The 12,518-nt window shown below is 43.5% G+C and overlaps 1 protein-coding gene across 1 annotated transcript; it reads left to right on the top strand.

Moving 5' to 3' along the window:
- Positions 1-2,329: 2,329 nt before the first annotated feature.
- Positions 2,330-10,782, top strand: gtf3c6 (general transcription factor IIIC, polypeptide 6, alpha). The gene is made up of 6 exons (XM_072434449.1): positions 2,330-2,512; positions 3,841-3,921; positions 4,012-4,075; positions 4,320-4,364; positions 8,924-9,146; positions 10,770-10,782. The coding sequence occupies exons 1-6, from the start codon at positions 2,489-2,491 to the stop codon at positions 10,780-10,782; spliced, it is 450 nt and encodes a 149-aa protein (XP_072290550.1). The 5' UTR covers positions 2,330-2,488.
- Positions 10,783-12,518: the final 1,736 nt, after the last annotated feature.

Below are 12,518 nucleotides of genomic sequence, written 5' to 3'. Positions count from 1 at the left end.
AGTATTACCATATGTGTAACACCTTAAACCACGGCCTGTATGGTATTTGTATATGTTCAACCTGAGCATTTATACTACTGCCCAAGTGTGTTATTTCAATATATTTTAGTTACAAAATCTGCATAGAAACAAAAGCTTATTTTATTTTTATTTATTTATGTTTTGCATTTAAATGGAAACACAACGGGCCAATGGATTTCTGTCATGTCATCTGAACGTAAACACGTACTGTAAAGAAGAATGTGCCTTTTGGTAAAAATATACGGCAAATGCTGAAGACGTTTATTATGTTTTTATTTTTTATTACAGATTCTCTACAATGACTGAATGAAATGAAAGGAAGAAAACTCGACATATTATCGTGTCAATAGTAGATTTGGCTTCTTAGTTGAATAAGGGTGGATTCCTCTATATTCAGAAACGCTGGATGTTTCTTTTCATTTGATGCATTTCCATTTTTAGACTATTACCGGTACATTCAAACGAGCAACAGAGATGTAATTCCACAAATGCCTTTTGTATATGATAAAATGTAAAGCAGCACAGATTGATGATGGCTCCCTCCCTGATTAAAGCTGTGGTGTGATGTGTTCCATGGTCTTAGGGTTAGGGTTAGGGTCTTCTCTGATGGCTTCTCTCTGGACGTTTGATGAGCACGTTTCATCTGGTATTTGTTGCCTGTGCCGTTGACAGATGAATTTTCCCTTGGGGATCAATAAAGTGTATCGTCTCATCTCATCTCATCACCTCTCCAATGGCCTCACGCCGGAGAACATTCATAACCGTAATGCTGGATGTAGACGAGGCTGTGTTCGTGAGGTCCAAGTGTTAATATGATGAGGGAAAGACAGAAGGACGGGCCTGAAGAAACCTTAAGAGTTGTTATTGTACGCGAGTTAATAGACTATTAATAATCAAACCGTGAAATAGGTTTGTCAATAAAAATCAATACCAAGATACTAATCCATACTAAAACTGCACACTTATGAGCAGAATCGATGCTGAGAAAAATCACACATGTTGGACCTTTAAGAATGGTTTTGATCCATAACAGAACTGAACCATGTGTTAATATGTTTATATGTTTAAAAGAAAAAGGATTAGGCTCATTGATATGTCTTAATCATAATAAAAGATACTGATATTGAGCATTTTTGTCTTATTTCAAACCCACAGTAGACTATTTCTGTGTGCGACTGCCCTGCTATTCAAATAATCCAACAATTATGAGTTAAATTAATCGATTAGTTGTTTAGATCATAAAATACCCATGATTATTTTTGAATTATTATTTTTTTAACTGAATTTGACCAAAATAAAGCTTAAGTAATGCCACTTTAGGACGTCTTGGTCGAGTACACCTGCAGACAAAATAGATTTTTCATCAGAAACAATAACTACACGTTTTCTGCGTCATTTTGTGAAAAATATCTAATTGCTATTTTTCTGACAAGAATTGCGATGAGATTTGTGACTTGTGTTTTAATAATAGTGTTCTGTTCCGAGTTTACATTTTTAACACATCCAGGAGAATTGAGAAAAGACTGAAATAGACATAAATAATAAAAGAATCACGTTTGTACAATCTTTGAACCACAGGGTTGGCCGTTTTCATGCAGAATAAGACCGGATACTTTGTGGTTAGTGGAGGAAATGATGGTAATTCAAAAATGGCAGCTTTTGCGATTTCCATTCAAATTGCGATTTTGAATTCGATTGTGATTAATCTTGGAGTCTGCGTATAATCCAGTGTATTCAATCTGTTAACGATAATCTCAAAAATCGATTAGTTTCTATGAATTGATAAACTTGTTTCAGTCCTACTTTTTGATATAATAATGTTTAGTATGATTTAAGGCCTGGTTAAAACAACAATTGTGCAGCTGTGAAGTCTTTACTAGAATTTACCTTGAAAGTGTTATAAGGTTTTGACCTGGTTTATGGTCAATAACTAATAATGATCGGGGCAATCCACATGAAACACAAACTTCCAAAAGGTAAATGTATTTGTAAGCACCAATGAATTACATTCCATCTATGAATATGTTAAAACAGACTTAATTTCAGTTTAAAAAAAAGAAAAGAACATTCAGTGGGCTACAGTGAGCTTGTGAATCTGTCCAAAAGACTAAGAAATGAATAAAGTTGTCAGAGTTTGAAGTTGGACAGTTAATTTACTTTTATTTTTAGTCATTTTCACATCCATACATTTATCCCATCACCAGTATTATCATGTACTGTATTGTTATGCCTCACAATAACAAACTGCTGTAAAATTGTGCAACAGCGCGACCCAGTGGCCATTTAATGCCATGACATGCAGAGGAACTGGATTAAACTGAATCCTCCCGAACACCGTACAATCGCGGAAGCTGTCCCAAACCGCGTCAAAACAAACCACATTTGTTCTGATTATTAGCACATGGACGCGTGCTATAAAGCTCTTATTGTAGGTTTATGAATACGAGTTTGATCATTTTGACAAACGATGGATGATGAGTGGGAAGAAGAGGTACGTAAAGCCTAAAATCCATTCTGTTGCTCGGTTAGCTTCACTGCTAGTTCACCATCACATCACATTTACTTATTTTGTCATATTCTGAGGTTTAATCACAGTTTCTCCAGTAAATCACAGTATATTACATTTCACTTCTGCCTCCATTCCAGAATTTAGAATGTTTAGTTTTACATTTTAAACGGGTCAACAACACAGACATAGGCTCTTTAGTCATCTGGATTATGTTAAAGACGCACTATGTAACTTTTCTAGTGGAGGGTCCGCACCTGCTTGTCTCCATGGAGATGCCACTTTGCTTTAAATGTTCCGGAGTATGGTATTACGTTCATCTGTCTTGCATTTTGCTCCAAAACACCTTGTAGCAGGTTTGCCTCTCCACAGATCTGACTTGTTACTTGCCCCTGTGGCGCTCCTTGCTTGTAATATCAGATAAAATCATCCTTTTTTGTCTCCCATAAAATCATCCTTTTTGTCTTGGAACAGGGGTCAAATGATTTAACACTTCATGAGATATGTTTTAATGCCATACTGTGGAAAATTCCAGGCAAAGCAGTAACCTCCATCAGAAGATACATAGTACATCTTTAATTCAGGAAAAACGTTGGAATAAACCAATAAGACCCTCTAATTTGAATGATCTTCCCTCTCCTGCTCTGATTTCTGAAACAAATAACAAATAAGATATTGACCATGTGGGCTTATTAGAAGAGCAATGAAATGTACTTTATGATTATGATTATATATTTACAGACATAATTTAGCCATGATACAGAATACAGCCAAGACACATTGCAGCAGGAGAAATAGACAGGGAAACATTTACAACACACACAAATGATGACATTTGACAATAAATACACATCATTTTCTTATTATAACTAGTCGATTATAAAAAAAAAAATATTGAAATGTTTCTCTGCACTCTAAAACCCAAACAAAATAAGTTAAAAAATATAGAAGATTTCTGTCTTTCATCTGTATTTAGAACCATATTTACCATATTTCAACCTTTTATTTGGTTAAAAATGTATTTAAAAAGTCTCATTGTACAATAGAAATAATTGTTTTACTAGTCAACTAACAGAAAATAAAATACAATTGCTGACTAGTCAACTACTAAAAGGATAGTTGCAGCACTAATACACAGAATGAGCACAGCTGGGGAACACTTTGACACACCATAGTGTATATTATGTAAAAGGTCTATATGAGAGAAAGGAAAATCAATTTAACATCAGATTTAGAGTACAATAATCGTACTTTATTGCAATGACAGCTCGCTTCGGCCCTTCTCCAGTTTGCTCCGTGTGGGTGTGTTTCAGGAGCAGCTGGTGGTGGTGGAGCTGGCGGGAACTCTGAGCAATGACTTTCTGACCAAAGGCAACAGCACATGTAAAATGCTCGTAAGTCTTTACTACACTGCCATTAGAGATCGTTACATTGATTTGTAAAAGAAATTTAAATTGTTGTGTGATTGTTGATCTATTTCCAAGGATATTGACAGTGACAAACCATTCATGCAAGTGGGACAGTTTGTTTTCGCTGGAGAATATGAAGGTAAGAAAAAAGCATCCAACAAAGGTGCACACTCATTTACCAGGACAGGAAGACTTTATATTTCTGCTTTTAATACATTTATTTACAATTTGTCCAACTCAAAGACCACAAGGTCCTGCACACTTACTTATAAAGTGATTAGAGCAGCAATATTTAGGTTTAAATATGAAGTTTCCGTTCATAAATCTTATTTTACCGTCTTCTTCACTCATCCCTTGACCTTACTCTAATCCTACTTTTTCAGATGCTTTGGGGACTTCTGTGATGTTCGAGGAGTTGCCACAGAAAGGTTAGCTCAAACCTTAAGTGTTTTATTACACAGGTAAAAGTAAAGTTATTGGAATTGGATTTTCATATCTAAAATAACCACTTGTTAAATTGTAAAAAGAATGACAAAAAACTTAGGGACAAGTAAAATGTTATCAATAGCAGGTATAAAATTATCAATGGCAACAAAACACTACTTTGAGAGCAATAAGAAAAAAGTATTTCTTCATGGTTTGGCCTGCAGTTTACACATGTTTCATCTTGTTTAAGAAGAGCACTCCTATTTAGGGACACGCCCAAAAACACACATCATTATGAATTTTTTATCATTATTGTTTAGACAATTTTTGTGTCCAACCAAAAATTATCTAAACAACAATATGCAATAATTCACATAAAAAAATACTTGGATAAAAATTTGAATATTTGTTTGTTTCTGGGACACATTAGTGATGGGTGGATGAACGTCAAGGTGCGTGTTATACATATCAAATCAAATCAAATCAAATCAAATCAATTTATTTTTGTAAGGCCCAAAATCACAACAACAGTTGCCTCTGAGGGCCACAGAGAAATGAATCAACAATGTCTGTGGTGGCGATGAAGTCAGACAATGTCTGTGGTGGCGAGGGACGATGTCCCAGGGTCCTCTGTCCTTAGACTCTCCTTCTCGGCCAGGAAAAACTACAAAAAAACCTCTTTGGGAAAAAAGCGTAGAAACCTGGAGGAGTTCCAGTGAAGGAGAGATCCCACTCTCACAGACGGACACGAGGAGACTGGAGCTGGACCCACTCTTCAAGCAGAAGAGGGACCGTCTGAGTCGAGCTGGACCCACTCTTCAGGCAGATGAGGGACCGTCTGAGTCGAGCTGGACCCACTCTTCAGGCAGATGAGGGACCGTCTGAGTCGAGCTGGACCCACTCTTCAGGCAGATGAGGGACCGTCTGAGTCGAGCTGGACCCACTCTTCAGGCAGATGAGGGACCGACTGAGGCGAACTGGACCCACTCTTCAGGCAGATGAGGGACCGACTGAGGCGAGCTGGACCCACTCTTCAGGCAGATGAGGGACCGTCTGAGTCGAGCTGGACCCACTCCTCAGGCAGATGAGGGACCGACTGAGGCGAACTGGAGCCACTCTTCAGGCAGATGAGGGACCGTCCACACAGGGCAGGGACCACTTCACCAGGAGAGGGACATCTGGGTCCACAGGTCCTCAGGCGTGAGAGAAAGAAAAAGAAGGCGGTGAACAGTTTGCAAGTGGAATTAAAAAATAAATATTGTTTGATAGAATAAGAAGTCAGAAGAAGAGGATAGTGCTCAAGCTGTCATACTTCCCCCAGCATAGTTACTCCCAGCGTAGCTAAAGCTGTGGGTGTATCTACCTGCGTTGCATCAATGGAATTTCCCCATGTGGGACAATAAAGGATTATCTTATCTTATCTTATTTCTAACTAATATATATACATATCCCATGTAGTGTGCACTGTATCGCCATCTGGTGGTTTAAAAAGGTACTGCTTCTGCAGATAGGTAAACAGCACTGAGTTAAAAAAGTTCCCTAAATGTGCTATGATAAAACACAAGTAAGAGATGACTTTGTAAGGAGGTTACTATATTTGCTTCATGTAGTAAAGCGAATAACAGCCTATTGTACAATAAAGTAGGCTGTATATAAGTGATGCAGTGACTGGAAGTGAATGTGTAAATTGTGGTCAAATATTGGGCTTGCAGTAGATCTTCTTGTGAAAGGGATCTACAGCTGCACTCTGAGTGACACATCTCCACTCAGTGACGCATCTCCACACAGAGTGACACATCTCCACGCATCTCCACACAGAGTGACACATCTCCACACAGAGTGACACATCTCCACGCATCTCCACACAGAGTGACGCGTCTCCACACAGAGTGACGCGTCTCCACACAGAGTGACGCGTCTCCACACAGAGTGACGCGTCTCCACACAGAGTGACGCGTCTCCACACAGAGTGACGCGTCTCCACACAGAGTGACACATCTCCACACAGAGTGACGCGTCTCCACACAGAGTGACACATCTCCACACAGAGTGACACATCTCCACACAGAGTGACACATCTCCACACAGAGTGTCACATCTCCACGCATCTCCACACAGAGTGACACATCTCCACACAGAGTGACACATCTCCACACAGAGTGACACATCTCCACGCATCTCCACACAGAGTGACGCGTCTCCACACAGAGTGACGCGTCTCCACACAGAGTGACGCGTCTCCACACAGAGTGACGCATCTCCACACAGAGTGACGCGTCTCCACACAGAGTGACGCATCTCCACGCATCTCCGCACAGAGTGACACATCTCCACACAGAGTGACACATCTCCACGCATCTCCGCACAGAGTGACACATCTCCACACAGAGTGACACATCTCCACGCATCTCCACACAGAGTGACGCGTCTCCACACAGAGTGACACGTCTCCACACAGAGTGACGCATCTCCACACAGAGTGACGCATCTCCACGCATCTCCGCACAGAGTGACACATCTCCACACAGAGTGACACATCTCCACACAGAGTGACACATCTCCACGCATCTCCACACAGAGTGACGCGTCTCCACACAGAGTGACACGTCTCCACACAGAGTGACACGTCTCCACACAGAGTGACGCGTCTCCACACAGAGTGACACGTCTCCACACAGAGTGACGCATCTCCACACAGAGTGACGCATCTCCACACAGAGTGACGCATCTCCACACAGAGTGACGCATCTCCACGCATCTCCGCACAGAGTGACACATCTCCACACAGAGTGACACATCTCCACACAGAGTGACACATCTCCACGCATCTCCACACAGAGTGACGCATCTCCACACAGAGTGACACATCTCCACGCATCTCCACACAGAGTGACGCATCTCCACACAGAGTGACGCGTCTCCACACAGAGTGACACGTCTCCACACAGAGTGACGCATCTCCACACAGAGTGACACGTCTCCACGCATCTCCACACAGAGTGACGCATCTCCACACAGAGTGACGCGTCCCCACACAGAGTGACGCGTCCCCACACAGAGTGACGCGTCCCCACACAGAGTGACGCATCTCCACACAGAGTGACACATCTCCACGCATCTCCACACAGAGTGACGCGTCTCCACACAGAGTGACACGTCTCCACACAGAGTGACGCGTCTCCACACAGAGTGACGCGTCTCCACGCATCTCCACACAGAGTGACGCGTCCCCACACAGAGTGACGCGTCCCCACACAGAGTGACGCATCTCCACACAGAGTGACACATCTCCACGCATCTCCACACAGAGTGACGCGTCTCCACACAGAGTGACACGTCTCCACACAGAGTGACACGTCTCCACACAGAGTGACGCGTCTCCACACAGAGTGACACGTCTCCACACAGAGTGACGCATCTCCACACAGAGTGACGCATCTCCACACAGAGTGACGCATCTCCACGCATCTCCGCACAGAGTGACACATCTCCACACAGAGTGACACATCTCCACACAGAGTGACACATCTCCACGCATCTCCACACAGAGTGACGCATCTCCACACAGAGTGACACATCTCCACGCATCTCCACACAGAGTGACGCATCTCCACACAGAGTGACGCGTCTCCACACAGAGTGACACGTCTCCACACAGAGTGACGCATCTCCACACAGAGTGACACGTCTCCACGCATCTCCACACAGAGTGACGCATCTCCACACAGAGTGACGCGTCCCCACACAGAGTGACGCGTCCCCACACAGAGTGACGCGTCCCCACACAGAGTGACGCGTCCCCACACAGAGTGACGCATCTCCACACAGAGTGACACATCTCCACGCATCTCCACACAGAGTGACGCGTCTCCACACAGAGTGACACATCTCCACACAGAGTGACGCGTCTCCACACAGAGTGACGCGTCTCCACGCATCTCCACACAGAGTGACGCGTCCCCACACAGAGTGACGCGTCCCCACACAGAGTGACGCATCTCCACACAGAGTGACACATCTCCACGCATCTCCACACAGAGTGACGCGTCTCCACACAGAGTGACGCGTCTCCACACAGAGTGACGCGTCTCCACACAGAGTGACGCGTCTCCACACAGAGTGACGCGTCTCCACACAGAGTGACGCGTCTCCACACAGAGTGACGCGTCTCCACTCAGAGTGACGCGTCTCCACGCAGAGTGACGCGGCTCCACGCAGAGTGGCACGGCTCCATAGAGTGGCATGGCTCCATAGAGTGGCACGGCTCCACTCAAGAGTGGCACGTCTCCACGCAGAGTGGAACGTCTCCACGCAGAGTGGCACGTCTCCACGCAGAGTGGCACGTCTCCACGCAGAGTGGCACGTCTCCACGCAGAGTGGCACGTCTCCACGCAGAGTGGCACGTCTCCACGCAGAGTGGCACGTCTCCACGCAGAGTGGCACGTCTCCACGCAGAGTGGCACGTCTCCACGCAGAGTGGCACGTCTCCACGCAGACGGACACAGCTTCACAAACTGATTGCATTCTTTTCTGTGTTTTGTTTTCTGTGGTTGTGCCTCAGCAGGAAAGGACTGTCCCCCTGAGCTCAAGTACATGTGTCACACTGTAAAGAAGCTTATGATGCAGCGAGTGTTTCTGACAGAGAAAAAAGAGGGGGAAACCAGCCAAGGTAACACACTACAGTCTCATCCATTTCAGCACATACACATATTTACAAACCTGCAACAACAGTGGCATCATGGACACAAAAATCAGATGAGGACAAAAATTCGATCAGATTATTGGTACGTAAAGGTATTTCACAAGGCTCTTTCCCCAACACCTTATGTATGGCCCGTTTGTGTGATCGCGCACACATTACGCTGAAGTTAAACCGCAGTGTGCAGAAGGTACAATAATCAGGCCAAAGGGCGTGTCAGCGCAGGACGCACATACAGAGACACAAAAGCAGCCATTATGTGCATGTGCCTCCTGACCAAAGACGTGAACAGATCGACACTGGAGCTGATGGTGTGGTCGATGCAGTAATCCAAGCATGATCCTGTGCTCCATGAACAAACCATAAGCATTTGAGAAAACAAGTGATTCTCGCATAAGCTTACTTATTTGTATTATTTATTTATTTATTAAAAGGCATGTGATCAGTTTTCAAATTTATAGGGAATTTTGCACTTGCACAAAGCCAAATCCACGATAATGGAGAATCAACAAAGGTGCATAAGAGGCTAAACTTTCAGCAGTAACTGTAGTCAGGTCTGTGCCTAGAGCCTCTTTGAAGCAGAATAACAGGACACAAACAAACGCACAGCGCACGGACTGTGCATTAGAATCAGCACAGCACGGGAGGCCCCTGGGAGCCACTACGCCGTGTTGACCAATCGCGTTCTGCTGTTGGGACTTTCTGAGGACGTAAGGCAGAGTCGCTGCTGTGAAACATTGTTCTGTGGAACACAGTAGTCGAGGGACATGTCTTTCTTATTAACGCCTTAATGCTGATGATTTGTAGTTTTATCTTCATGGGCTCTTACAATGACTTTTATTATCAAATGCTCACGCACAACGAGGCCTTGCAGCAGTCTATCCTGTGCAAACAGTTCATACCCTCCAACTTACACTTTCTCTGCCTCAAATGTGCATGTTTTGCACACAAAAAACACATGCCTGTTTTGCATAGGATTTATTCAGTCCTTGTTGGGTCAGTAACACAACTGCATAATGGGATTCTGTGTCATAGGTTATGTTATGCAAATGCTGCTGGGAAGGGAGTTTTTGACACAACCTTATCCTCCAGTAGTCTACACTGTAACCTTCTTTTCACGCAGAAGCCGCATGTGCCTGAAAAGATCATATTCTGGTGGTGTGTGCTAATGCCTTACAAGTACCTCAGGAATGATCATCTGAAAGTCCAGATGTGGCAGTTCATTCGAGGAGGATTCAGTCTTTCACATTTTGTCCAAATCTTGTCTCTGTCTTTGCAACATTAGAGTGCCAGTTTGATGTATTTTCCTCATTAACACATGTCACAATCAGAGAAGTCAGATTACTCCATTATTTCAGACAAAGAATCAGATAATGATTGGTGTAAAAGATGGATTTTGTACAAAATAACTTAAAAAAGAACACTGAACATAACATGAAGATATCAGACTGTTAAGCAGTTTTCTGTCATGTTCCTGTAAAATATGACACAATTATCATTTGCCAGGGCATGAAAATGTAAAATTTCAGTAGTGATATTTATTTAGCCAAGTCCGAGATTCAGAACTGGATACATCTTATTGTAAACCAGTAATTGACAGTGGTGATGTAATAGCAGCATTCATTCTGTGCCTTCTCCATTTGGTTGTGTGTCATTTACCAGTTCTGCTGAAGTTACATGCTCTGTACATTATTTTGCTTTTGTCCAGGAGAAAGTGGTGAACAGGAAGACACGACCATCTTATTAAGTGACGATGATGACGCTGGGGCTCAGCTGGACGACACACACAACACTGTGGATGTGGACTAATGTCAGGACTCACTCAGTTTACATGGAAAGTGCAGCAGACTGAACTCAATATGCAGACTGTGTTGTACATGAATCTGTATTTAAAACCGATTTTTTTCATTTTTCAACTGATTAATTTTTCATGTTTTGTAATAAAATAATAATCTGACAGATGTGTTGGAATGCCTTTTGCCACTTAACAGCATCATCAGTGGTTAATTAACTTTGTATGTGGTTCTAGTGTTGCCTCTTTGGCCCAATGATGTGCATCTGCAGAGCATTCTTCAGCTTGCAGTCTAATCATAATTAATAATGAATATAAACATTATACACTCTGAATAAGCACTACACTGCAGTCAATTTACATTCACGCCACAGCTGGTGGTGAGCTTCTGCCTTGGGACAGACTGATGGAAGCTAGGGCTGCCAATCTGCACCATCGGCCCCTCCATCCAGAACCCCCCTACGCAAGCAAGGAGGATGAAGTGTCTTGCCCAAGGACACGGTGACGGTCTGCACTAGAGAACTGGGATTGTACCTCTGACCTTCAGGTTTATGGGAAAATGAGCCACAACATAATCAGAGAAACTATTATTCGCAAAGATGTGAGAATTAGTTTGGAAGAAGAATAAAGTTGGACGGGGAGACAAATTACCAAGAGTAAAGTCTAGAGGATAAAGTCTAATTACAGTGGGCGGCGGTAATGAAACACCCCTCCCCGACTTCTTTGGCCTAAGGCCTCGGCCCGTGCAGCCAAAAAAAAGGTGGTTTTCAGATTCTAGAATGTGATGACATCATACTGCTTGATGATGACGTCATACTGCTTGATGATGACGTCATACTGCTTGATGATGACGTCATACTGCTTGATGATGACGTCATACTGCTTGATGATGACGTCATACTGCTTGATGATGACGTCATACTGCTTGATGATGACGTCATACTGCTTGATGATGACGTCATACTGCCTGATTCACCCATGTTGAACTGTATCATTTCTATTAGTGACTAGACCCACGGACTTGGTGTACTACAACAAAAACATGCATTTTTAACAATATTAATTTTAGCTCAACTTTATTAAATATACCTGACCTATAGAATGTTGTGAAGACATCTGAAACCTATTTGTATTGTCTTGTGTCTGGTCAGCCCTTTGTACATTTAAATTTTAATAGTCTTTCTAGGTCGGGGACTTTCTTGCAAGAATCAATAAAGTAATGACTGATTCTTCATTTAAATACAATGCAATGCAATACGATAAATAGAGGAATTTAAATATATATATATAAAATAAAATAAAAATGGTAAAAGATGTGCTGTTCCCATTTGATTTTGTGACGCCCGTACACGTCCTCCTCTGTCCCGTACACGTCCTCCTCTCCCCCGTACACGCCCTCCTCTCCCCCGCACACGTCCTCCTCTGTCCCGCACACGTCCTCCTCTCCCCCGCACACGTCCTCCTCTCCCCCGTACACGTCCTCCTCTCCCCCGTACACGCCCTCCTCTCCCCCGTACACGTCCTCCTCTGTCCCGTACACGTCCTCCTCTCCCCCGTACACGCCCTCCTCTCCCCCGCACACGTCCTCCTCTGTCCCGCACACGTCCTCCTCTCCCCCGCACACGTCCTCCTCTCCCCCGTACACGTCCTCCTCTCCCCCGCACA

The sequence above is a fragment of the Eucyclogobius newberryi genome, unplaced genomic scaffold (assembly GCF_026437365.1).
Source record: "Eucyclogobius newberryi isolate DKJ021-1_F unplaced genomic scaffold, fEucNew1.0.hap1 SCAF_7, whole genome shotgun sequence".
NCBI lineage: Eukaryota > Metazoa > Chordata > Actinopteri > Gobiiformes > Gobiidae > Eucyclogobius > Eucyclogobius newberryi.
Note: the sequence above shows the minus strand (reverse complement) of the source record. Positions and strands in the feature narration are given on the sequence as shown.

Coding starts and splice junctions, on each gene's coding strand:
- gtf3c6 (XM_072434449.1), top strand. CDS start 2,489: ATGGATGATGAGTGGGAAGAAGAG. Junction 2,513..3,840: donor ATGATGAGTGGGAAGAAGAG/GTACGTAAAGCC, acceptor GGTGTGTTTCAG/GAGCAGCTGGTGGTGGTGGA. Junction 4,076..4,319: donor TTTCGCTGGAGAATATGAAG/GTAAGAAAAAAG, acceptor CTACTTTTTCAG/ATGCTTTGGGGACTTCTGTG.